The sequence below is a fragment of the Saccopteryx leptura genome, chromosome X (assembly GCF_036850995.1).
Source record: "Saccopteryx leptura isolate mSacLep1 chromosome X, mSacLep1_pri_phased_curated, whole genome shotgun sequence".
NCBI classification, from domain to species: domain Eukaryota; kingdom Metazoa; phylum Chordata; class Mammalia; order Chiroptera; family Emballonuridae; genus Saccopteryx; species Saccopteryx leptura.
This window is the reverse complement of record NC_089516.1, coordinates 111,143,968-111,170,859: the sequence shown is the minus strand read 5'-3', so window position 1 is coordinate 111,170,859 and position 26,892 is coordinate 111,143,968. Positions and strand designations below refer to the sequence as shown.

The window sequence follows — 26,892 nt, the reverse complement described above, 5'->3', positions numbered from 1 at the left end:
AAAAAAAATAAAAATAAAAATAAAAAAAATAAAAAACCACTGAATTATACATCCTAAAAGCATTAATTTTATGTTATGTTAATTATATCTCAGCCCTAAAATGATGTCTCCAATTCATTAGGTACTCATCCTAAATACAGTCATTAAAATCGTATAGGCACACCAAAAATCTGTATTATACATGTTGTGTAAATATAGTCCTTTGTTTTATCTGGTTTTATATATTCATATATGTGCATATACATATGCATACATGTATAAAAACATGGATACAAAGTTTAAAAAATATCAAGAGTGTCCCAGGTAAAGCAGTCTCAGCTAACAGGCAGGGCAAAAGAGGTTCTTGCTGGCTCTGGACGGCCCCCAGCATCTCAGCCTAATGAGACAGCCCGGAAGTCCACATGACTACTACTGACACATGATTAGAATTACCGTAGGAGAAAGGCTCATCGCGCGTCTGTGACGTCATTTCAACGCGACCCTGATTTTTGGCGTCGAGTTTGTGGGTTTCTCCTGTGAACTATGCCTAAAGTTGTGTCCAGGTCGGTGGTCTGCTCCGACACCCGGGACCGGGAGGAATATGACGACGGCGAGAAACCGCTCCACGTCTACTATTGCTTGTGCGGCCAGATGGTTCTGGTGCTGGGTGAGTAGCCAGGAACTGCGGCGGTGGGGGTGGGGTGGGGTGCTCTGCGAGAGCGAAACTTCGGCTCTGGAGGGTGATATTCTCTAGCTGTGATCTGGGAGCCACGGCTCTTTGAGGATTGGTGGGCTTTCCCTGGGCATCACATGCTCCTTACACATCCCCGCCCCACGCGGGGGCAGCTTTTCTGTTTATCTTATAACTGTATCCACATCTCCCTCAAACTAATTCCTTCAGAAAAAAAAAGATGCTGTATCTTCCCCTCCTTTCACACCACCTCTAGACATAGCAATAACTCTTATGTTAAATGAAAAGAATACCCTTTCTGCCCTGGCCGGAAGCTCAATGGTTAGAGTTCTGTTAGAGATGGTTAGAGGTTGCGGGTTCTCTCTTTCCCTTACTCTCTCTCTAAAATCAATAAATAAAAATTGAAAGAAAGGAAAAGAAATCCCTTCCTTGAGCCTACATTCTCCTCCAGCTATAACACTTATGTTTCTCTCTCTCTTTCTTTTTTTATAGCAAAACTTCTAAAAAGGGTTGCCTATACTGGCAGTTTCTGCATCCTCACTTCCAACTTGACCTCACTGCACACAGGCTTTCTTCCCACCTCATCATCGGGACATTTGTCAAGGTTAATAACTGGACATATTACCAATTCCAGTAGTCAATCAATGGTCATTTTAGTCCCCATCTCAGCGGCATTTGATGGAGATGAGCCTTACATCCCTCATGAAACACTTTCTTCGTTTGCTTACATTAGACTGACATTCTCCTGATTTTCCTCCTGCCTCGATTTTGCCCTTCTCAGTGTCTGGTTCCTTCTTCTGTCACAGACTTAGGCCTTGCAAGGCTGTAGGGCTCAGTCCTCTGGCATGTTCTCAGTCTGCACTCACTCCCTAAGTGGCCTCAACCATACCCAAGCTTTAAATACTATCTCTATGCTGATGACTCCCAAATGTTCATCTTTAACCTGCCCCTCTCCTCAAACTACAACTGCCTATTCCGTGTCTCCACTTGGTACCTGATGGACCTCTCAGAGAGATCGTGTTCAAATTGACTTCATGATCCCCTACTCCTTGCTCTCCACTGTTCCCCTCAGTCTTCCCTGTTGCAGGCAGTGGTACCACAATTCCCCCAGTATCTCAGAATCACTCTTGATTTCTCTCTTTCTTAGACATTACATCTATCCAGTCCATCAAAACATTCTGAAGGTGCTTCCTTGAACATCTATCCTCTAAAGAGGGACAAGTATATGGTGACAGAAAATGATTTGACTTTGGGTGATGGGCACACAACACACTCAACAGTTCAAATACTATAGAGATGTTTACCTGAAGCCTATGTACTCTTTTATTATTATTATTATTATTATTATTATTGAGAGGTGGGGAAGCAGAGAGAGAGAGACTCCCACATGCACCGCAACCGGGATCCACCCGCAAGCCCACTACCAGGAGGTGCTCTGCCCATCCGGGGCCGCTGCTCTGTTGTGCAACCAAGCTGTTTTAGCACCTGAAGTGAGGCTGTGGTGCAATCCTCAGTGCTGGGGGCGAACTTGCTCAAACCCTTCGAGCCATGGCTGTGGGAAAGGAAGAGAGAGAGAAAGAGAAGGAGGAGGGGGGAGGGCAGAGAAGCAGATGGTCGCTTCTCCTGTGTGCCCTGACCCAGACTGCTGGGCAGTGCTCTACTGCTAAGCCAACCGGCCAGGGCCTATGTACTCTTATTAATCAATACCACTCCATTAAATTTAATTTTCTAAATTTAAATAAAATTAAAAAAGAAAATAGGCCCTGGCCGGTTGGCTCAGTGGAAGAGTGTCGGCCTGGTGTGCAGGAGTCCCGGGTTTGATTCCCGGCCGGGGCACACGGTAGAAGCGCCCATCTGCTTCTCCTCCCCTCCCCCTCTCCTTCCTCTCTCTCTCTCTTCCCCTCCCGCAGCCTAGGCTCCATTGGAGCGAAGATGGCCCAGGCACTAGAGTGGCTCTGGTCGCAACAGAGCAACGCCCCCTGGTGGGCATGCCGGGTGGGTCCCGGTCGGGCGCATGCGGGGAGTCTGTCTGACTGCCTCCCCGTTTCCAGCTTCAGAAAGATACAAAAAAAAAAAATTAAAAAAGAAAATAGAAAATCTATCTAGAATCTGAGTACTTTTACCACCTCAACTTCTACCACTCAAGTCCAAGCCATCAGCATCCCTCTCCTGGATTGCCACAGTAGTCTCTTGCTGTCTACTATTTGTCCCCAGTGGTCTGGTTTGCACACAGAAGCCACAGTCCTGTTTCAAAGCAGTAAAACACTGAAAATGAAGGCGAAGCCCGTGAGCCCGAGTCATCAGATCCCAGCTACTCTTAGACTGCACCTTGTAGCACTCGTCCCTGCTCACTGCACTCCAGCCACAGTGGTCTTAGTGGTCTTCTTCTTTTTTTTTACTTTTCATCTAATTTTGTAAAATTTTATTAATTTTTTACTTTATTGTGTTAACATGGAATTATGTGTCCCACCCAATATATCACCCTCACCCCCAAACAACGTGCCCCCATTGCACCCCCTTTGCTCCCTCCCCCTGACTCCCTCCCCTCCTTCTCTCTTCTTAGCGGTCTTCTTGATCTTTCTCCATCATGTCAACATATTTCTGCCCCCAGGCAGGGCCTCTGGGGTTGGTAGTTCCTCTGCCTCCACCACTCCTCCCTCAGTGCTTCCTCACATTTCAGTCAGGACTCTGCTAAAATGCCACTTTCTTAGAAAGCTCTTCCCTGGCTACCTTATCTAAAGTAGCACCACTGTCACTCTTTGTCCTCTTACCCTGCCTGAGTTTTGATGGTAGCACTTATTACTATTTGAGATTACTGTTCTGCCTCTTAATATTCTTCCTATTTTTTTAAAAAATTAAAAATATAAACATGTTTATTGTATTGATTTGAGAGAGGGAGAGACAGGAACAGTGGTCTGTCCCTGTATGTGCCCTGACCAGGGATTGAACCAGCAACCTCTGTGCTTCAGGACGATGCCCTAACCCAGTGGTCCCCAACCATTTTTAGGCCACAGACTGGTTTAATGTCAGATATATTTTCACGGACCGGCCTTTAGGGTGGGACGGATAAATGTATCACGTGACTGAGACAAGCGTCAAGAGTGAGTCTTAGACGGATGTAACAGAGGGAATCTGGTCATTTTTTAAAAATAAAACATCGTTCAGACTTAAATATAAGTAAAACGGAAATAATGTAAGTTATTTATTCTTTCTCTGCGGACCGGTACCGGTCCGCGGCCTGGGGGTTGGGGACCACTGCCCTAACCATCTGAGCTATTCAGCCAGGGCCTTCCTAATTTTTTTTATTAGTACTTATCACTATCCAAGATCACATTATATAATCATTAGTTTTAAATTTTCTGCCTCCTCTGCTTGACTGTAAACTTCATCAGGTCAGGCGCTTGGTCTGCTTTGCCATTTGCTGAATCCCTAGCACAGTGTTGGATCTGCACCTGGGACTTAGAGAACCCTTGCACATGTGCCAAATAAATGAATTCTCTTTTGACTGCCTAGAGTTGAGTCTGAATTCTTGTTCTGCTTCTTATTTAATGTGTGGCAAATCTCCTACCCTTTCTAAGCCTCAATTCCCTCATGTTTAGACTAGGAATACTATCAATAAATGTCTCCTCCCACAGGTCGGTGAGAAGAGCAATAAGCTATCATGCAAACTGCCTGGTGATCTCTAACTCCCCTCTCTATCTCCTCTGTTCATCTCAAATCATTCCGATCACTGACTTCTCTGAAATCCGTTAGGTACTTAATTGGCATTATATCATTTTCCATCTGTTTTATAACTGTACCTAATTTATTTCCTGTGTGTTTCATTGTTTTTGAATTAAAACTTCTCTAACTGGGTTGAGTTGTTGCATACTATATATAGCATACCACCTACCCTCTCCTTTTCCCAATGCCTTCCTCATAGGTGTTGGGGGATGCCTGATTATCTCTTCTGATTCTAATGCATTATAACACAAACCAAGTACCTTGACACTTGAATCACAGAAATATTCATAAAACTTGACCTGCAGTTCTTGGAAGGACTTTCTTTTTCTTCTTTCTTCCAAGTGAGAGGAGGGGAGATAGAGAGACAGACTCCCGCATGTGCCCTGACTGGGATCCACCAGCCAACCCCCATCTGGGGCCATGCTCACAACTGAGCTATTTTTAGCGCCTGAGGTAGAAGCTCCATGGAGCCATTTCCAGTGCCTGGGTTCGATGCACTGGGACCATTTGAGCCATGGCTACAGGAGAGGAAGAAAGAGAGAGAGAGAGAGAGAGAGAGAGAGAGAAAGAGGGAGGGGTAAGGGAGAGGGGTGGAGAAGTATGTGATCACCTCTTCTGTGTGCCCTGACTGGGAATCGAAACCAGGACATCCACATGGCTGGCCAATGCTCTACCACTGAGCCAACTGGCCAGGATGGGAAGGACTTTTGAGATAATGTAATCTATCTGTCCTTCCAATAAAGTAAAAGACACTAAAAGAAAAAGTGATCTGCCAAAGATCACCAGGGTAGTAACAGAGATGGGACTAAAATCCAGGTCTCCTGATAACCAAGTCATTTTTATCCGTTTTTTGTTTTATTTTCCGTTTTTTTTTTGTGTGTGTATTTTTCTGAAGTTGGAAACGGGGAGGCAGTCAGACAGACTCCTGCATGCGCCCGACTGGAATCCACCTGGCATACCCACCAGGGGGTGATGCTCTGCCCTTCTGAGCCATTGCTCTGTTGCATCCAGAGCCATTCTAGTGCCTGAGGCAGAGGCCACAGAGCCATCCTCAGTGCCCAGGCCAACTTTGCTCCAATGGAGCCTCGGCTGCGGGAGGGGAAGAGAGAGACAGAGAGGAAGGAGAGGGGGAGGGGTGGAGAAGCAGATGGGCGCTTCTCCTGTGTGCCCTGGCTGGGAATCGAACCTGGGACTCCTGCATGCCAGGCCGACGCTCTACCACTGAGCCAACCAGCCAGGGCCCAAGTCATTTCTAGTTGGGAAATTCAGTAATAGTCTTCAATAAGCTTAGTGATTATAGTAAAACTTACAGGGCCCTATTGAAAACTTCTGATTGTCTCAGGGTATTTTTCAGTGACTCTAGTGACCAAATCTGTTTCCATTACTTCAGACTGTCAGTTGGAGAAATTGCCCATGAGGCCCCGGGATCGGTCCCGGGTGATTGATGCTGCCAAACATGCCCACAAGTTTTGTAACACGGAAGACGAGGAGACTGTGTATCTCCGCAGGTAAGAGGTTGATGTTCTTTGTTTTCTTTTTTTTTTTAAGCAAAAGTTAGGGAAGACAATGAGACATACTCTCGTATGTGCTGGACTGGGATCTACCTGGCAGTGCCCCAGCAGCCCCCATCTATGACCAGTGCTCAAGTACCAAGCTAATTTTAGTGCCTGAGGCTGATGCTTGGACCAACCGAGCCTCTGACTGTGCGAAGGGAAGGGAGAGAGAAGGGGGAGAGAGAGGAGAAAAGAAGCAGATGGTTACTTCTCCTGGTGCCCTGACTGGGAATCAAACCCAGGATGTCTGCATGCCTGGCAGACACTTTATCCACTGAGCCAACTGGCCAAGTCCTAGAGGTTGATGTTCTTTGTCTAGGATTTCTTTATTGTGTTGGGGTATAGTTTTGAAGACTGTAAATACCACATCTACTGATGAACAGGCCATTCATTTAGGCCCAGTACATTGATGTTTGTGGTAGATTTCTAAGTTCTGTTAACGCAACAATACCTTTATTGTGCTTTGTTGAAATGGTGCTAGGATGTGAGTCTATTGTTATTTGAGAGCTGTAATTTTTTTTTTTTTGCAAGTCGAACAGGTTCATTCAACCTGGAACCTCTTAGAGCATACTATGTGTAGGCACTGATCCAGGGAACACATCTGTGAAGATGAATAAAGTACCATCCTTACCATTAAAGAGCTTATGGTTCAGTGAGAGAACAGGCTACCTATTGTGATATGAGGAAATACTGGTGTGGTGAACAGAAGGCTATAGGAAAACATAGGAGTGGCTCATTCTGCCTGAATGTGGGTCAGGAAAGAGAGAAATTGATGATGGCATTTGTGTTTGGCCTTGAACTAGGAGTGCACAAAGTAGATGAGGGGAAAGAGGAACATGGCAGACGGAGGGAATATAGACACAATAAGAGCATCAAATATGCCCTGGCTGGATAGCTCAGTTGGTTAGAGCAGGGGTCGGGAACCCATGGCTCGCGAGCCAGATGTGGCTCTTCTGATGGTTCCATCTGGCTCGCAGACAATTCTTTAATAAAAAAAAAATAACGTTAAAAATATAAAACATTCTCATGTATTACAATCCATTCATTTCCTACCGCTCATGTTCATGGTTGTGGGTGGCTAGAGCCAATCACAGCTGTCCTCCAGGACAACACCAAATTTTTATTGGATAATGCGTAATGTACACACGTCATTGTATGGCTCTCATGGAATTACATTTTAAATTATGTGGCGTTCATGGCTCTCAGCCCAAAAGGTTCCCAACCCCTGGGTTAGAGCATCATCCTGATACACAGAGGTTGCAGGTTTGATCCCTGATCTGTTCCTGTCTCTCTCTCTCTCTTCCTCTCTCACTAAATTCAATAAATAAATAAAAAATTAAAGAGCTTCAAATATGTGTGTTTGGGAAATTTGAGTAGTCCTTGGTAGCTAGATCCCAGGAAGGGGTTCATGCCTCCTGGGATAAGGACAATAAACTGCTGAAGTGGACAAGTTTGAACCTTGTCTGTAGGCAATGGCCATCTCCTTGTTGTAAGCAGAGGGGTGGCATGGTTAGATCTCTTAGATTTGGGAGTCCTTGGTATGTATGGGGAATTGAAACCTGGGAAGGGATAAAATTACATAGAAAGATTCTAGAGCAAGAAGAAGAGAGGATTGAAAATACAATCCTAGGAAACATTGACATTTAAAAAGCAGAGAAAATAATTGGAACAGAACCAGGAGAACCTAGTGATGTGGAAAACAGGAGAGGACAGCATTTCAAGAAGTGTGGGTGAACCTGACCAGGTGGTGGCGCAGTACATAATGTCGGACAAGGATGCGGAGGACCCAGGTTCAAAACCCCAAGGTTGCTGGCTTGACCTTGGGCTCATCCAGCTTGAGCAGAGGTTCACCAGCTTGAGTGAGGAGTCGCTGGCTTGAGCGTGGGATCATAGACATGATCCTGTGTTTGCTGGCTTGAGCCCAAGGTCACTGGCTTGAGCAAGGGGTCACTCTCTCTGCTGTAGCTCCCGGTCAAGGAACATACGAGAAAGCAATCACTGAACAACTAAGGAGCTGCAATGAAGAATTGATGCTTCTCATCTCTCTCCCTTCTTGTCTGTGTGCCTGTCCCTATCTGTCCCTCTCTTTGTCTCTGTCAAAAAAAAAAAAGAAGTGGGGGTGGTGGTCATCAGCAGGTATCAGATGCCACAGAGAGGTCAACCCCAGGGAATTAAAGAGTCCATCCATTCATTCAGCAAATATTTCATTGATCGGTCTCCTACCATGTGCCGGGTACAGTCCTAGAAACCTGGGATATCTTGCTGTACCAGTTTGCTAATCTGGGTGGCTTAAAACAACAGAAATTAATTATCTCACAGTTTGGGAAGCTGGAAGCCTGAAATTAATTATCTCACAGTTTGGGAGGCTGGAAGCCTGAAATGAAGGTGTCAGCAGTGCCATGCTCTCTCTGAAGGTTCAAGGGGAGGAGACTTCCTCGCCCCCTAGCTTCTGTGTTTGCTAGCCATCCTTGGTATTTCTTAGCTTGTAGATACGTTGTTCCCATCTCTGTCCACATTTCCTTATGGCCTTCTCTTGTGTCTCTGTTCCTGTGTTTCTTCTCTTCTTCTTATAAGGACACCAGTCACATCAGATTAAGGGCACATCCTCCTCACGTACATGATGTCATCTGAACTAATTATATCTGCAGCAACCCTCTTTTCAAATAAGGCCACATTCTGAGGTTCCTGGAAAAACATTACTTTTTAAGGCGTACTATCCAACCCAGTACAACCGGTAAACAAAGAACCCTACCCTTGTGGAACTTACATTCTAATGTTGAACTAGAAAAAACTACAGGTCAACACCTTTGTGTCGACACCTAGCTATGTTTGTTTAAGAAACAAAACTGCCATGAGCTCACGCTAATGAAAAATAATTAGAAACCATTGTTAGGTGACATTCAGTAGCAAATCAAGCACCGTTTTGACAAAGGGGCTTCCAGAATTGTGCCATTGAAGAGAATTTTGGTTATATACAGTATACAGCCAGGGGCACAAATTATAATAAAACATGGTGCTCACAAAGGAAGGCCCTACAGGAAATATTGGGGAAACACTTCATTGTGGCACTTAGAAAGGTTTACAAATAACATGCCGTATCTAAAGCTAATCCATTCTCTTGTGCTCTTTCTCCCTCCATTGATATTTATTTAGGTTTTTGATTTTGAAAATTATTAACTGACTATCTTTAGGAACAGAAATATTATTAATTATATATTTATATAACATATTACATATATAATATGACATATATGATATTGAAAGACTACATGTTATTCAGTTAATACAGAGAGTAACTTAATAACACAATTAGGCCGCAGACTCCTGGGACACTATAAGGCAGATGCCGTCAGTTCTAGGCCAGAAAACTGCATGGCCCTCAGCTGAAGTAGGAGCCCTGGAATCCAATCAGCTCAATCCTGGAAGTGAGCCAGCTTCAGGCCCAGCCTCGGTGTTGGGTACTGCCCAGCCCTGTGGTCTCTGGCCAAGTGATTTTGTTGGGCCATAGAGTTCTTAGAGCAGGGGTCCCCAAACTTTTTACACAGGGGGCCAGTTCACTGTCCCTCAGACTAGTGGAGGGCTGGACTATAAAAAATCTATGAACAAATCCCTATGCACACTGCACATCTTATTTTAAAGTAAAAAAACAAAACGGGAACAAATACAATATTTAAAATAAAGAACAAGTAAATTCAAATCAACAAACTGACCAGTATTTCAATGGGAACTATGGGCCTGCTTTTGGCTAATGAGATGGTCAATGTCTGGTTCCATATTTGTTACTGCTAGCCGTAACAAGTGATATGACACGCTTCCGGAGCCTGACGCGTCCATCCCGCGTCACTGGAAGTAGTACTGTACGTGAGCGATGACGTGCTTTGTGGTGCCGCCACATATAGTGCTCCAGGAGAGTGCTCCTCTCACTGACCACCAATGAAAGAAGTGCGGTGGGGGCCGGATAAATGGCCTCAGGGGGCCACATGCAGCCCGTGAGCCATAGTTTGGGGACCCCTGTCTTAGAGTTTACCAACAAGGTATGGTAAATTTCCCGCTGATTGACATAGTTTCTCCTCTAATCATAACCTGTGTGCTCTCCGACTGGCCAGGGTAGGATTTTGTTCTGCTCCTTACCCTTCCTTTTCTGTAGCCACCTGAGCTTGGAAGCAGCAGTTACTGAAAATATAGCAGCCTGCCCAGCACAGGCCTGGAACCCGTCACTTTCCACCGCGAAGTGTCTCCATTCTGAGTGCCTCTCCTTGGACACTGCTGTACCCCAGTCCTCTCTCCTTCTTCTCCCACACCCCCAGCTGTGAATCAGTGGGTGAATCTCTGTCTGTGTCTTCATCACCCATGCCTTCCTGGGTGCTGCCTCCTTCCTTGATTTCTCTGAGGTTGATCCTTCTACTTCCTTGGCTTTCTCAGTCTTCTGGATTCTTCTGCTTGCCCCTTAAATGTTGGTGTTCCCTAGGGCTCTGACCTTGACTTTCTCCTCTCTGTCGTTATACTTCTTTGGACAGTCTCATCACCTCTTGTGGCATCAGTTACATGTGTATGCTGATGAGTCACAAAATCTAGATCTGCCTATGTTTTTCTCCTGCGGCCAGGAATGTATACCTAACCGCCTTCTCTGCCTCCTCACCTGATGTTCTACCTCAGGTCCAATGCGACTTAAGGCCTAACTCATCCTTTCTCTAATGTGGAATGTATTGCAGATTGGGTCACTCAGCACCACTCCAAATCTTCTTTTATCTCACCTGTATACTAGTATGTATAAAGTTAGGATATGGCCTGGCATGTGGTGGCGCAGTGAATAAAATATCTACCTGGAATGCTGAGGTCACCGGTTCAAAACCCCTGGCTTCCCCGGTCAAGGCACAGACAATAAGCAACCACTGAACAACTAAGTGCAGCACTGTGAGTTGATTCTTCTCACTCCGCCCCCCCTCTGTAAAATCAATAAATAAAATTTTTTAAAAGTTAGGTTACATATTACAGCCCCCCCCCCCAAAAAAAAACCCCTCTAAGATTCTGAATGTGACTTTGCTTTTGCCAAGTAAAAGGGATAAAAGCAGAAGTTGATGGGTGGGGCTTCCAAGGAAAACCATTTTTTTACTCTTCTGACTTCTTTCTGCTTTTTGGAAAACGGACTTGCTCATTGGAGTACCAGCAGCCGTCCTGGACTGGGAAGGAAAGGCCACGGAAAGGCAGAGCTTTCACCATGCTATTCTCGGGTCACAGCCAGTGCCAGGAGCCACCTTTCTCTCAGTTTCTCTTTTTTCTCCAGAGACAGAGAGAGAGTCAGAGAGAGGTACAGATAGACAGTTATGGAGAGAGATGAGAAGCATCAATCATCAGTTTTTCGTTGTGGCACCTTAGTTGTTCATTGATTGCTTTCTCGTATGTGCCTTGACTGTGGGGCTACAGCAGACCGAGTGACCCCTTGCTCAAGCCAGTGAACTTGGGTCCAAGCTGGTGGGCTTTGCTCAAACTAGATGAGACCACACTCAAGCTGGCGACCTCGGGGTCTGGAACCTGGGTCCTCCACATCCCAGTCCGATGCCCTATCCACTGCGCCACCGCCTGGTCAGGCTCAATTTCTTTTAAAGGAGAACAAACTTGTGCTGAAGCCACAGCAGTCAGATCTCTGTAACTATCAGCCAAACACAATTCCTTCATTTTCTTCCTCCGACAGCGACACCACCATTCATGCAGTGGCCCAAGGCAGAAATCTGGGAGCCTGTCCTCTCTTCTCTCACCCATCCCTGCCCCACACCCCGCTCACACCCACTCCCTCCCCACGTACTATCACTTCTACCTTCTAATCCAGTGCTTCTCAAACTTTTTGAAGTCAGGGTGCATTTAAAATCCTACAAATAATTGTAGATGCACTATATACAAATTTTTGAGAAATATGTTATAATAATTAAGTCAAATATTAAAGAAAAAATATAAAGTCCAAATGTGCTTTTATGGTAATTAAACAAAATAAATATGACAAAATTAAATTTATTCTGACATTAAAAAACATTTTTATGTTACATTTTTTGAGTTATGCTTTTTAGAATTTGTAAAAAAGAAGAGTTAAAAATAAAAAAATGACAAAAAGTTATTTTTATATATAGATACATTCTTAGTAAGATTTAGTAAATTTGGCAGGTCCCGGTGTGAATTTGTTAAGTTTTTTCATTCTTATGTTTATGAGAAACATGAGCCTGATGTGTCCTAGCAATTTCTTCAATGTTTGGGCATATATTTGATTTTTATTTATTTATTATTTACTCATTTTAGAGAGGAGAGGGAGAGACAGAGAGAGAGACAGAGAGAGACAGAGAGAGGAGAGACAGAGAGAGAGAAGGGGGGAGGAGCTGGAAGCATCAACTCCCATATGTGCCTTGACCAGGCAAGCCCAGGGTTTCGAACCAGTGACCTCAGCATTTCCAGGTCGACGCTTTATCCACTGTGCCACCACAGGTCAGGCTGGGCATATATTTGAAAGGCAAACTCTCATTTCCTTATCAGTACATTGAAGAATTCTTCTCTTTTTACTCTTAATTGTGTTGAGGGTAGAAAATTCTAATTCACATAAACAGGATGTTGAAAATTTTAGTAAAATATTTAAAGGTTTTTTTAGATATTGTCACATATTCTTCTTTTATAGAAATCCAAAAGGCTTCAAAAGACAATTCCTTATGTTTAATCATCAATCCATGATCAGTGGATATAGCTGCCAGTTCTACTTCTGTTAATGTTAAATCACTTGAAGCTTCCATGAGTGGGTTTCTAATCCAATCATACTGTTCAGTGTTAAGTGATGGAAAATGCTATAAATTAAATTCTGCCCGTCAGCCTTCAAGTCCTATTTTATTTACACTTAACTTTTGCTCACTTCCAGAATCGGATTCTTCAGTATCATGCTTCTTTTTGAGAAATCTATCCATTTTATTTGGGTGTATTTATCTAAAAATAATATAATGATGTGTTAATAATAAATTATATAATAATGATGTGTTAACAAAAATAGCGGTATTTCTGTAATGAAATGGTATAATAGAGTAACTAACCATATTTATTTTTATATCTGGGCACATGCTGCGAACCAGTGCAGCTAGTAATTCCAGGTCCCGAGTGGGAACAGTGCAGAATTAAGAAAATACGGGGTCGGGAGGGCCCTGTAATTGCTGCAAAGCATGCCCCAAAACCGCATCTTGCTTTTTATTTATAGGGCAAAGTGGGCCATTAGCAAATTAATGAGATCTTTGATCATTTGTCCAAGGCAATCCAAGAATTTTACCAAGTGCAGAAAACCCCCACCATCCATATCATCTTAACTTGACACCAAACAAAGGATAGAAGAAACTTGCCTCCAGTCTTTCCAGGGAACATGGGGGGTAGTGTAAACAATCCAGCACCACAGCTTAACAGCCTTTTGCAACCTAATCAGGGAAATGAGGTGGGGGGTTGGGCAGACTGTCAGTTTATAGCCAATTCCCCACACCTCTGTCCCCCCAAAATCTAAACTCCAACAGGCACATATTTCTCTGGAATACCATAGGGCACACCTGGAAATCTTCTAGGGCGCACCAGTGCACCTGGCGCACACTTTGAGAACCAGTGTTCTAATCTCTCTTGCAGCTGCCTACTCGTGTTTAGTCCTGCAACACAGCCATCATTCTGGTGCCCAATGTCACTTGCTTAAGCTGTCGAAGTGGCCTTTACCTGGCCTTTTGCTTTTAGTTTCACTCTCCTGCCTGAATGCTCTCAAATGCACATTATGTCAATCCCCTACTTCAGATCTTTCAGTGACTCTTCATGACCTACAACAGTCAGTGCCTTTCAAACGTTTTGAGACAATGAATCCTTTCTCCAAATGAACTTCTTACCCAGAAGAATAAAAAAGCAGGAAGCTGCTCTGATTGAGGAAGAGTTGAGCCCAGCCCATTAAGGGCTCCCTCCCTTCCCCTATCTGATTTCATTCATGAGTCATTGTGGAGCACAATTTTAAAAAATCCTGGATAGCAGGATAAAATCTGAGCCTGAAGGCTCTCTGCGATCTGGCCTGGCCTGCCTATTTACCCTCATCTCCTGGTATGCCCTTGATTTTTTTTTATTTTATTTTTTATTAATCAACAAACATTTACCGTCTTGTATAGTTTCTGTGGGTCAGGAACTCAAGAGCAGCTTAGCTGGTGATTGTGCTCTCTCATGAGGCTGTGGTTAAGACATTGCCCATGGGTGCAGTCATTGGAGGTTTTGATTGGTGCTCGAGTTTCTACTTCCAGGGTGGCTCACTTGCATGATTGGCAGCTGAGTGCTCAGTGTAGGGGAAAGCCTCAGTTCCTCACCACAGGGATCTTCTACAGGGCTGCTTGAATAGCCTTGTGACTTGGCAGCTGGCTTCCCCGAGTGTGAGTAATCCAAGAAAGCAAGGCAGAAACCACAATGTCTTTTATGTCCAAGACTCAGAACTCACACCCTATCTTTTCTTCAATTCCTATTGGTGTCAGCCCTATTCATTGTGGGATGGGACTGTACAAGAGTGTCAATACCAGAAATCAAGGGTCCTTGGGCGCCATCTTAGAGGCTGTCTACCGCAAGCACGGAGAATGTTTTGTTTTGTTTTCAGCCTTCCCTATCGCATATATTCCTAGAGATTAAGGGCAGAAAAGACAACCAAGTTCAATGAGTCTAAATATATAGCTCATATTAATAACTTTTTAATAATCATAGCATTTAAAAGATCTGTCTCATTTATATTAGAGTCTCAATATCTCCAAAAGATGAACTTTTTGAGAGTAAGAACCCTGCCTCGATCAATTTCTATAAACTTGACAGAATTCCATTTGTGGTAGGAATTTGAAGGTGAACTCGTTGGGAAACATACAGCCCCCTTGGTTTGATATTCCTGTGCTTTGAAAGCTCCAGCTTATAAAATTGGTTTATAAGATTCCAAAATCAGTTGCATGATGAATCTTTCCCTTCAGGCTGAGGTTGAATTTAGAATCCTAGTAGGAACCAGATGGCGCACACAAGATGGAAAATATTGCTAGAGCCCTAGTCAGGTGATGTTAGCAAATGGAGCACAATTGACATAAGTAACACTTGTAAGCAGGAAGGCGAAGTGTTAAAGATGGTGGAGATCACAGACATTGAACTTACACCCCAGGCAGCACCACTGTATCTTTTCTCATTCTGTGGGTTGCCTTTTCACTTTTGTTTGTTTGTTTTTTTGGGTTTCTTTTGCAAGAGAGAACAGGACAGACAGGGACACACAGACAGAAAGGGAGAGAGATGAGAAGCATCAGTTCTTCATTGCAGCACCTTAGTTATTCATTGACTGCTTTCTCATATGTGCCTTGACTGGGGGGATCCAGCAGACTGAGTGACCCCTTGCTCAAGCCAGCGACCTTGGGCTCAAGCTGGTGACCATAGGGTCATGTCTATGATCCCATGCTCAAGCTGGTGAGTCCGCACTCTAGCCAGTGACCTGGGGGTTTCAAACCTGAGTCCTCAGTGTCCCAGGTTGATACTGTATCCACTGCACCACCACCTGGTCAGGCAGCCTTTTCACTTTCTTGATGGTATTCCTAGAAGTGCAAAAGTTTTAAATTTTAATTAAATCCCATTTTTCTATCCTATGATTGCCTGTGCTTTATTTAGATTTCCTGTTTCTTTTCCAGTGAGTGTTGGTAGTTTGTGTCATTCTATTGTTCTAGGATTTGTCCATTTCATCTAGGTCCCTGGTCAGCAAACTGCAGCTTGCAAGCCACATGCGGCTTTTTGGCCCCTTGAGTGTGGCTCTTCCACAAAATACCACGTGCGGGCGCTACCTTGATAAGGAATGTACCTACCTATATAGTTTAAGTCTAAAAAATTTGGCTCTCAAAAGAAATTTCAATCGTTGTACTGTTGATATTTGGCTCTGTTGACTAATGAGTTTGCCAACCACTGATCTAGGTTATCTAATTTGATGGTGTATAAGTATTCATACTATAATCTTGAAATCTTTTTTGTCTGTAAGACCTCTAGTACTCCTTTGATTTTTTAAGGGCTGGTAACAGGCTATTTGTTTCTTTTTAATTTTTTTTTTGTATTTTTCTTAAATGAGAAGCAGGAGGCATAGAGACAGACTCCCGCATGCACCCCACCAGGATCCACTGGGCATGCCCACTAGGGGGCGATGCTCTGCCCATCCGGGGCATTGCTCCACCATACTAGCACCTGAGGCAGAAGCCATGCAGCCATCCTCAGCACCTGGGCCAGCTTGCTCCAGTGGAGCCTTGACTGCGGGAGGGGAAGAGAGAGACAGAGAGGAAGGAGAGGGGGAGGGGTGGAGAAGCAGATGGGTGCTTCTCCTGTGTGCCCTGGCCGGGAATCGAAACCAGGACATTCGTATGCCGGGCCGATGCTTGACCACTAAGCCAACCGGCCAGGGCCTCTTTTTAATTTTGAATTTTAATTTGAAAGTAAGACTATTTGTAATTCTCTGAATATGTTGTGCTGTTTTGCCTTTGCACATGGATTCCCTCTGCCTGAAATACCATTTTCTGTCAGGATTGTCAGCTTATCACCTCGTCATGAAGCCTTCCACGCTCGCCTCATATAGGTTGGCCACTCCAACCTCTGTGTTCCCATTACACTGTATGTCTTTTTCCACTTCAGAACTTACCTCCATGATTATACTTTTCCTCACTAAACTAAATTATTAAAATAATTAACTTGACCAGTATTTACTGAATGTCTATTTTGTTTCCAGTACTTTGTTCAGCTCTGCAGATAGAGGGGTGAGACAGACAGGCATGGTCTCCATTGATTTCTGATCTCATGGACCTTACAGTTTAGCGGGATGACAGAAAAATAAAGTAATCATGATTATGGAAGGTCGTATGAATGCAGCAACGGGCTCATATAGAGATTCACATGAGAACCTCTTAGAAAAGGTGGTCAGGGATGGCCTCTATGACTAGGTGATGTTTGAACTAAGACCTAAAAAATGAGAATGAGACAGTTATGGCAAAGAGGTCAGAAGAGCATTCCAGGCAGGGAAAAGAGCGTGTGTGAAGATCAGAGGTGAGAAAGCACTTGGTGGTTCAAAGAACTGAAGGAAGACTGGTGTGGTTCATACATAGTGAGAGAGGGAATGTATGCGCCGAGGCAGGGGCCCAATTACGGGCTCAGTTGCTGCCTGGTAGGCCATGCTAACAAGTTTTTATTTTATTCTAGGTGTCTTGAAAAGTCTTTTTTTTTTTTTTCTTTAGAGAGAAAGAGAGAGAGGGACAGACAAAGCGAGAGGGATGAGAAGCATCAACTCATAGCTGTGGCACCTTTGTTGCTCATTGATTGCTTTTCATATGTGCCTTAACTGGGGGGCTACAGCAGAGCCAGTGACCCCTTGCTCAAGCCAGCAACCTTTGGGCTCAAACCAGTGACCATGTGGTCATGTCTATGATTCCACGCTCAAGCCAGCAACCCCGCTTTCAATCTTGCAGTCTCAGGGTTTCAAACCTAGGTCCCCAGCATCTCAGACTGACACTTTATCCACTGCACCACCGCCTGGTCAGGCCACATTATTTATTTGATCACATAAATAAAATTTCCATGTGGGGGGAAAAGTGAAAGACAGATATCAAACTGGGGAAGAAATATTTGCAAGGCCTCTTAACATTTGCATCTTAATATACAATAAAATGTACAATAAAAGATTACTCAATAGGCAAAGGGTAGGAACTGACAGTCCACCCCCCTCCAAAAAATTAAATATGTGAAAAGATGCCTAGCTTCATTCTTAAAAACAAACAAACAAAAAACGTACAAATTATGAGCTCACATGTCTCACATGCCAGATTGGCAAAAGTGTATACTTTAATAAAATACTGTGTTGCTCTGACCGGATAGCTCTTTTGGGTGGACATCATCCCGAAGCGCAGAAGTTGCTGGTTTGATCCCCAGTCAGGGCACATACAGGAGCAGATTATGGTGTTCTCTCTTTCTCTCTCTCTCTCTCTCTCTCCCCCCTTATCTTGCTTTGAAATCAATAAAGTAAACAAACAAACAAAAATAATTAGCCTATTGCCCTGATCAAGTAGCTCAGTTGGTTGGAGCATCGATCCAAAGCTCAGAGGTTGCCGGTTTGATCCCCGGTCAGAGCACATACAGGAGCAGATAGATGTTCCTATATCTCTCTCCCTCTCTTCCTTCCTTTCTAAAATCTATACAATAAACATTAATATACACACACACACACACACACACACACACACACACACACACACACTGTGTTGGTGAGACTTTAGGGAACAGGAACTATCACATTGGTGATAGGAGTATAAATTAGTTCAGCTTCTCTAGACAGTGTCTATCAGAATTTAGAGTGGTTACACTTCCAGGAATTTATCCAACAATTAAAAGACATTTTGGTTCACTCATACAAAGGCATAGAATACAGACCTTATAAAGAATGAAGCAGCTCGACTGACCGGGCAGTGGCACAGTGGATAGAGCATCAGACTGGGATGCGGAGGACCCAGGTTCGAGACCCCAAGGTCGCCAGTGTGAGCGTGGGCTCATCTGGTTTGAGCAAAGCTCACCAGCTTGGACCCAAGGTCGCTGGCTCAAGCAAGGGGTTACTCGGTCTGCTGTAGCCCCATGGTCAAGGCACATATGAGAAAGCAATCAATGAACAACTAAAGTGCCACAATGAAAAACTGATGATTGATGCTTCTCATCTCTCTCCGTTCCTGTCTGTCTGTACCTATCTATCCCTCTCTCTGACTCTTGCTCTGTCTCTGTAAAAAAAAAAAAAAAAAAAAAAAAAAAAAAAAAAAAAAAAAAAAAAAAAAAAAAAGAATGAAGTAGCTCTTTATCAATGATGGGGAAGGACCACATATATATGTTTTTAACCAAGATACATTTTTAAGTGATCAGAGAGGTAGAGGACAGTATAAGATACGCTACACTTGTCTAAAAACAAAAAGAGAAACAAATGTATTTTCCTATGTACCAATGAGAATTCTTTGTTTGTATCATCCACTGTCTCTGGGAGGAACAGAAGAAACCACACACAGTATTTGCCTTTGGGGAAGTAAGCTGGGTGGGTGGAGGGTGGGTGGGGAGGATATTTACTTCTTGTTTTGTTCTTTGTATGTACCATGTGCAGGTATTGCCTATTAAAATTTTGAAACAAACAAGGGTTAGGGGAGTTAAAGTCACAGGAAGCTGTGACTTTAGTCCAGGAAAGAGATACTGGTGACCTGGGCTAAGATGGTGGCAGGAAGGTGGAGAAAAGTAGACAGGTTCAAGATTGGTTTCTGTTTTGTTTGCTTCTTTGTTTTGGAGATAAACTGCACAGGACTTGCTGATGCAGAGGTGTGGGAGATGAGGGAAGCGAGGACTCATCAGGATGAGCGCCAGGTTTCTGTTCAGTAACTAGATGGGTGGATGGGAGGAAGAGTTGGTCATCTAAGGCAGTGTCCTGTGAGCTCTGAGTCTGACAACCTGGGCTTGAATTTAACCTATTCTATTTCCTACCTTTATGCCCTTGGGCAGATCATGTAATTGCTTTGTGCTAGGACTCCTCATATGTAAAATGGAATGATAATATGACCTATCCCACAGGGTTGTCCTAAGGACTAAGTGAGTTAATACAGTGATGGGCAATGTTTTGAGCTTGGTGTGTCAAAATTCGCCAAAAAACTGAGCATAACTCGGGTGGTGTGTCACTTCGAGAAAAAAAACCATAATTTCACAATATTTATAGTTTAAATAACAAAAATGTATAATTGTAATATATAACTGTATTTAATAAACCCAAAACTAATTATTTAACTTACCTGCTTAGTGACGTCTTTGTTCATCTGTCAGTCGGTTTCTTTTGTTGGTCTTGATATTATTTAACTTGTGTAGGGTGCCGTGAACTAAGATAAGTGAGGGGGAGGGGGAATTCTTTAACTAACCTGCCTATTAGTGACTTTTTTGTTGCTGAATTTCATTGGCTAAATCTTCAATTGAAGGTTGGTATTTTGTATACTTCAAGCCCAAGCAAGCGCTACTAACTTCATCTGTCAATCTGTTTCTTTTGTTGGTTTTGATATTATTTAATGCTGAGAATAAGGTCTAACAAAAGTACGTAGTGGGAAAAATTGTGAGTAAAGCCATTGCTATATTTTTCAGGGTGCTAAACGTGTCTGGTAATTGGTTCCAGGCACTCCAAATTTCCTGTTCATAGTGGCACTCCTCTTGATTCTTCAAGCGGCACCTTTCCAGATTCTCAAGCTTTGACCTCAAGTCCACAAACACCTGAGCCCAGATGCTGTCTTGAAATTCTGCAAGTTGCATCTTATGTAAATTAAGATGGCTGCTGCTATTTCTAATGACGGGAAATGGTACCCATAGCACAGGCCCTGCCTCTCCCAACCTCCCCCTCACTTATCTCAGTAATGATGGTCAATTAGAAATCCATGATACCCCAGAACAGTAGATTGGATGATGGTTGCTTTGGTTATGTGATTGCTGGTAATGGCGATCACAGGACCCCCAGAGATGTGTCCCCTGCGGCATTCCACTGCTCCCTGCTCCTCCGCCAGAAGTGAGGTCAAAGAGCTCCTAACGGCTTAACCGGAAGTCCCAGAACTAGACGCTCTCTGCCGGAGTTCTGTTGTTTTGGCCTACAGACCTCCGGCACAGTGTGTCTACACTACAGCAAATGTTTTATCCTTGGCTACTGCACCTGGCCGTGTAGGAGCCGAGGATGAAACGTCCTTCTCGGCATGCAGCCCCATACTTCTCTGGTATGTGGCTGCATGTCATCGAAAATGGCTACGCATGTCAGTGCTGACACACGTGTCATAGGTTCGCCATCACGGAGTTAATATATGTACACTTTAGAATAGCTCCTGGCACATAGTAAAAGCATTACAAGTGTTTACCTCTATTCTCACTGTTGTTATATTTATTACTATGACTACGGTGGCTGCTGTGACTATAACTACTACTGCCCGTCCTCTTCCTCTGTCAGGGAGATGCCTGACCCTATTAGGGGCTCAGTAAATGTTTGTGGAAGGAAGGAATGCTTTAAAATTAATACATGTTTGATAACCAGTTGATCTATGAAATGAAAAATTTTGGAAGGCCCTTTTAGCATTTGAAGAAATGAGATAGCACTGTTGGTAGTTATGAGATTTTTTCATGTCTTTTCTTTCACTTCCATTTTTGCCCAGGCCTGAAGGCATTGAACGGCAGTACAGGAAGAAGTGTGCAAAGTAAGTATTAACAGCGCGGGCTTCTCTGAGGTAAGCAAGTAGAGGCAACAGTGTATTAGAGACAATTGTTTGGATACAACTCTCTTCTATATCTTTATCCTTATCATCTCTACACAATTAACAACATGCTTCTGGAAGAGACCAGTCAAAGTTACGTCTCCGGCCAGCTGGCCACAAAGAGTATTGTTTAGCCCTGGCTGTATAGCTCTGTTGGTTAGAGTGTTGTCTCAGTATGCCACGGTTGCCAGTTCAGTCTTTGGTCGGGACACATACAGAAACGGATTGATCTCTCTCTCTCCCCCCCCCCCACACCTTGCTGACCCTCTAAAATCAATTTTTAAAAAACTATCTTTTTAAAAATAGGTTTTTTTAACAGTATAATTTTTTTAAGTTGTGTAATTCATATGTAGTAAAATTTGCCCTTCTTAACTGTACCATTTGATGGGTTTGGACAAAATCATATAGTCATGTAATACCAGTACCACCACAATACAGAACATTCCAGGACCCCATGTGCCCTTGACAGCTGGTCCCCTTCACCCCTCTCCCCTGGCAGTCACCAAGCTACCTTCTGTTACGGTGGTTTGGCCTTTTCTAAAATGTTAGATAAATTCCACAATATGTGTTTCACTACATACAATGTGTATCTGTGACATCTGGTTTCTCTCTCTCGGCATAATGCTTTGGGGATTCATCTGAGTTGCTGGGTATAGCTGTGGTTTGTTCCTCTTTATTGCTCAGTAGTGTTCCGTTGTGCCCATTGATTTCACCATTTACTTGTTGATAGGCATTTGAGTTGTTAATGGTTTTGTCCATTACAAATAGAGCAGCTGTGAACATTCTAGTGTAAATCTTGGTGGGAATATGTGTTTTCTCTTGGAGTGAGATTGCTGGGCCATATGGTAAATGTAACATAGAGTAATTTAATCCAGGCGCATTTATAAAGCCTGTCCCAGGACAACAGACCCCAGAAGTTTATTTTATGCAGATGAATAGAATATTAATATATTAACGTTAAGTCCTGTTTCAATAATTACAGTTCCATTTGGGCTCTCAGAAGACTCAGACAAGGAGAATTAAAGCAGGGAGATGGCGAAGAAAGTATTTCTAGTTCAGAGCCACGCTGGATTCATTAAATTGGTTTTATCAGATCTTGTGGGTCTCCTTCATTTAGTTGAAAAAGTGTAATAGAAGTAACTAGCCAAGGAAAGTAGGGTGATTACAACAGAATTGCAGTGGAGCCTTTATGTTCCCTCTTGACACTGCGTAAACAAAACCAAACTAGAAGAAAAACCCCAAACTAGTTACTCAGACACTGGGGAAGAATGGCAGCAGAGTGGAAATCAGTCAATAGCAGGAGCCAACGTTCACAAAACTCGCCTGATGATAAGAATCACTTGGCACCCCATTAAAATTAATAAAAAATTTTAAACAAGAATCACTTGGAATGCTAGGAAGACGGCAGGTTCCAAGGCCACACCCCCAGGCTTGCTGAAGCAGGATCCTCTGGGATGGGGCGTAGGCATCTGATTAGCAGTTTTAACAAGCACCCTTGGTGATTCTTACTGGGTAGTTTTGGGAAACACTGGAAAGAACACATTTGTTTGTTTCTTTGTTTGTTTTTTAGTGAAAGAGAGAGAGAGAGGGACAGACAGACAGGAAGGGAGAGAGATGAGAAGCATCAATCATCAGTTTTTTGTTGCGACACCTTAGTTGTTCATTGATTGCTTTCTCATATGTGCCTTGACCAGGGGGTTACAGCAGAGCCAGTGACCCCTTGTTCAATCCAGCGAATTTAGGCTTCAAGCCAGTGACCTTTGAGCTCAAGCCAGGGACCATGGGGTCATGTCTATGATCCCACACTGAAGCCAGTGAGCCCACACTCAAGCTGGATGAGCCTGCACTCAAGCCGGTGACCTCGGGGTTTTGAACCTGGGTCCTCTGCATCCCAGGCTGATGCTCTATCCACTGCACTACCGCCTGGTCAGGCACATCATTTGTTTATGCTACAAACAAAATTATTCCTGGAGTCTGAACACACTTTGTAAATCATTGTTAAGGGGATTTGGATTCCGAAGCCTCCTGGTGACGCACTCTGTTGTTCCCAGGTGTGGGCTGCCACTCTTCTACCAGTCCCAGCCGAAGAACGCCCCTGTGACCTTCATTGTGGACGGAGCAGTAGTCAAGTTCGGCCAGGGTTTTGGGAAAACGAATATATATACTCAGAAGCAAGAGCCTCCTAAGAAGGTAATTGTCATTGAAGGAGACAAACTGGTTAATATAGCTACAGATTTAGCCCCAAATTTTAAAATAAGATTACAGTGCACAAGAAACTGCCCTTTATGGGTGCATTCTTTATTAAGAGAGTGTTATTTTTGTGTATAGTATATGTTCTTTCTTTTTTCTTTCTCACAGCTGCCCTATAAGTAAAGTTAGGAATTATATAGTTTTTATTCATATTTTTTTTCCTTTCAAATTTCTTCTTTTTCTAGTGTGAGCAATTAAAAATGGAATGAATCAGGCTAATGTTTAAATATAATTCAAAAACTCCTGATGGAAAATGTTAGATAAATATTATGCAGATAAACACATTGGCACTTTTAGATAGGCCAGCCTCTCGGAAGGAGGTGGGTGTCCACCCTGAACAGCTACCTGTCCCAGCTCCCCGGCATGCACACGTCTGCTTTTGCGCATGCGCCCGGCTCGCAGAACCTCTGGCTGTATCTTCACTGGTTCCTCTTCTGTGCCCCCAGGTGATGATGACCAAACGGACTAAAGATATGGGCAAGTTCAGCTCTGTCACTGTGTCTACTATTGATGAAGAGGAAGAGGAGATTGAGGCTGTAAGTGCTTCTGCTCTGAAGGGAATTGGGCAGTGGGGTGGTGGTGGTGAAGGGTCAGGGGCTCTGGAGCGTCCCAGTAGCGGAATAATTAGAGACTGCTCGGAGACCTTGTTATGACACCAGTTAAGTTAGTTCCTGTGTCTCTGGGTCCCAGGACCAGCTGGAAAATGAGAACCAGGGAGTTAGACTAGATCAGTGATTTTTTTTTCCCCATACGCTTTTTTTGAGATGCCTTAGGAGGCAAATCCCTCATCCCTCTTCATTTTAAATCCATCAGGCTCAATGATTTCCTGTCCCCTCCGGTCCAGCTTTGAGGGGTACGAGCCTGCTCTTAGCAGGGGCAGCAATTGCCTTTATTCTACTTCAGTATAATGATGTTTGCAGAGAGAGATTATCCGTGAGTTTTTTTAATGGTTTCGTTTGAAACTTGAGCTCTCCTGGATTACTGAAAAGCTGAAGAGTTGGAAGGGAACGACCCTGCCATTTCAGTAACAATCTCATCATTTGAACAGTATAAATTGCTACCTGAGGTCTCTGTTTCTGCTCATTGCTGTGACTGCTGGTTTAAGGACACTCCATTTTTCCCCTCAGAGGGAAGTTGCTGACTCGTATGCACAGAATGCCAAAGTGATTGAAAAACAGTTGGAGCGCAAAGGCATGAGCAAAAGGCGGCTGCAGGAGCTGGTGAGTGACATCTGGTGGCGAGGAGCTGGCTGGGCTGTTTGAAAGATCCTCCGGCAGCCGGGGAACTCTTTGAGGAAGTCTGTTGGGGGTTACTAGTGTAGTCCGTTGCCAGCTATCAAACCCTGGGCTGCGATTGTCGGTGTACCTTGCTCTGAAATAATGACCACAGGATTTAGGCCCTGTATGATAGTACCTGTCAGCTAGCCCTCACTAGAATGACATCTGCTACTTGTGGTCCAAGGTCAGGAGTTCAAGATTGGGGTTTATGGATGATTTCCCAGGATGTGATGGCCCACGATAGTGCTCCATTGGTAGGCCCAGGACTGGGGCTGGTCGTGGCTTCTTAAAGCCCTGGTACCACCACCAGTTCCTGCATTATTTATGGGCTCATCGTAGAGCACACACACCTGCATAGGATGGTGTCTGCATTTTTGTTTTCTTGATAATAATTTTCTTGTGATATTTCTTTAACATAAACAGCACTTCGTTGGTGCCTCATTGAAAAGCATACCCATCTAGCCTTGTGACTGTAGAGAGTTTTTTGGAGCCACGCAGTAGGTCTCGGGAGCTGCTTTACCTTGCCATGAGGGTTTAGAGCAGTGCTTATAAATTTTGTGAGCAGAAGGCCCATGCTTTATTTCTTTTTTAATTTCCAACTTGCAAGAACAGATTTATAATTTATAAAATGAAGTACAAATGAATTTGCCTCAGTTATTATTAAATTATTTTATTTTATTATTACTCTGTCAAATGGCTATAAAAGTTTTGAAATGCTTACTCTCGATTTTTGTACATATTCTGCATGAGTTTTGCATGGGCCATAACAAACCATTCAGTGACCGCACAACTTGAAGTAACACTCCGCCAGAACAGTGTTTTTCTTCCCGTCGTGCAGAGAATAAGATACTGGTGTACCGGAATACTGATTGATTCCCTTGGCCCTTGGGGGGTTCTGGGGCTAGGGCCATGATGGCGAACCTTTTTATAAAAACCTTATTATAAAAAGGTTTGCCATCACGGGGCTAGGGCAATCCCCACACCCGTCCCCTTGGACTGCAGCCTTGTGTAAGGCTTTTAGAACCACTGTTCTAGTTTGCATACCAAATGAGCACAGAGGGGTAGTGTTTGGGCCAGTAGAGTAAGGATGGAAAATAAGAATTTCGTGTCATGTATCCAGACATATACTCTTCTTCCTCCCCAGGCTGAACTGGAAGCCAAGAAAGCAAAAATGAAGGGGACTTTGATTGACAACCAGTTCAAATGATCAGGACCTTCCTATGAAACCAGAGGAGAGGCAAGCATTTAGACCAGAGGGCAGAAACACTTTTTCTCGACCGTACGAACTGCTCTCTCCCTTTGTGCCCCGGCTGAAAGCTTTACTGCTTCCTACATTCAGTGAGGTCTTTGAGTCCATCTGACCTGCTTTTCAGAGATAGATTTTTAAAATATTTCTATATATGGGCCTTCTGTTGTATTTTTTATCCATTTGATGTAAACTTCTTTAGCTGTGTAGAAACTCTATGAATTGATCAATGCTTTAAGTGTCTCTAGTTTCTAAAGTAGCTGGTGTTTGATAAAATGTTCAGAGATGTTTGGAAAAAATATTATGATATCTACTAGAAAAAAAGTGGCATGAATTAGATTTAAAGTTAAAGCAAGTCAGATTCTTTTAGGTGACTCTCTTGTCTTGGAGTGGCAGGTATCAGCCATGGTTTGAATCTCTCCTACTGTCAGAGGAAATCTATAAAAAGCCAGACTGTGCATAAAGTTCCCTTTATTTGAAGTAAGAAAGCTCTAAGTGAGCCACTCCTTATCAGACTTTGTGCTTAAAGAAGCAAAAGCCAAATCAGAGTGAGGAGGTGGGATGGCTGAGACCTGAGTGAAAATGGCGTCTCAGAAGCAACTGCAGGGAGCTACCATCCTGTCGAGTAGCTAAGAGTATTGCTTCCGTGCGTGGGGACATGGGAGGGAGATGTCCACATGTTTTCTGCACTGTACGTCCTTAGGTACTACTCCTAAACCATTTCGTCATCTAGTTCAAATTACACATTTTGCTTAATCTCTAAAACTACAAATTGTTACATCATTAGCACCAAACAAGCATGTGCTCTTTGTTGTTTTTTATTCCTTCATATTAAAATAGCTATTAAAATTACATGACATAG

The 26,892-nt window shown here is 43.5% G+C and overlaps 1 protein-coding gene across 1 annotated transcript; it reads left to right on the top strand.

Moving 5' to 3' along the window:
* Nucleotides 1-487: 487 nt before the first annotated feature.
* Nucleotides 488-26,599, top strand: STEEP1 (STING1 ER exit protein 1). The gene is made up of 7 exons (XM_066357332.1): nt 488-646; nt 5,784-5,901; nt 21,159-21,200; nt 23,309-23,447; nt 23,954-24,043; nt 24,635-24,727; nt 25,929-26,599. The coding sequence occupies exons 1-7, from the start codon at nt 523-525 to the stop codon at nt 25,989-25,991; spliced, it is 669 nt and encodes a 222-aa protein (XP_066213429.1). The 5' UTR covers nt 488-522; the 3' UTR covers nt 25,992-26,599.
* Nucleotides 26,600-26,892: the final 293 nt, after the last annotated feature.

Coding starts and splice junctions, on each gene's coding strand:
- STEEP1 (XM_066357332.1), top strand. CDS start 523: ATGCCTAAAGTTGTGTCCAGGTCGGTGGTCTGCTCCGACACCCGGGAC. Junction 647..5,783: donor CCAGATGGTTCTGGTGCTGG/GTGAGTAGCCAG, acceptor CCATTACTTCAG/ACTGTCAGTTGGAGAAATTG. Junction 24,728..25,928: donor AAAGGCGGCTGCAGGAGCTG/GTGAGTGACATC, acceptor CTTCCTCCCCAG/GCTGAACTGGAAGCCAAGAA.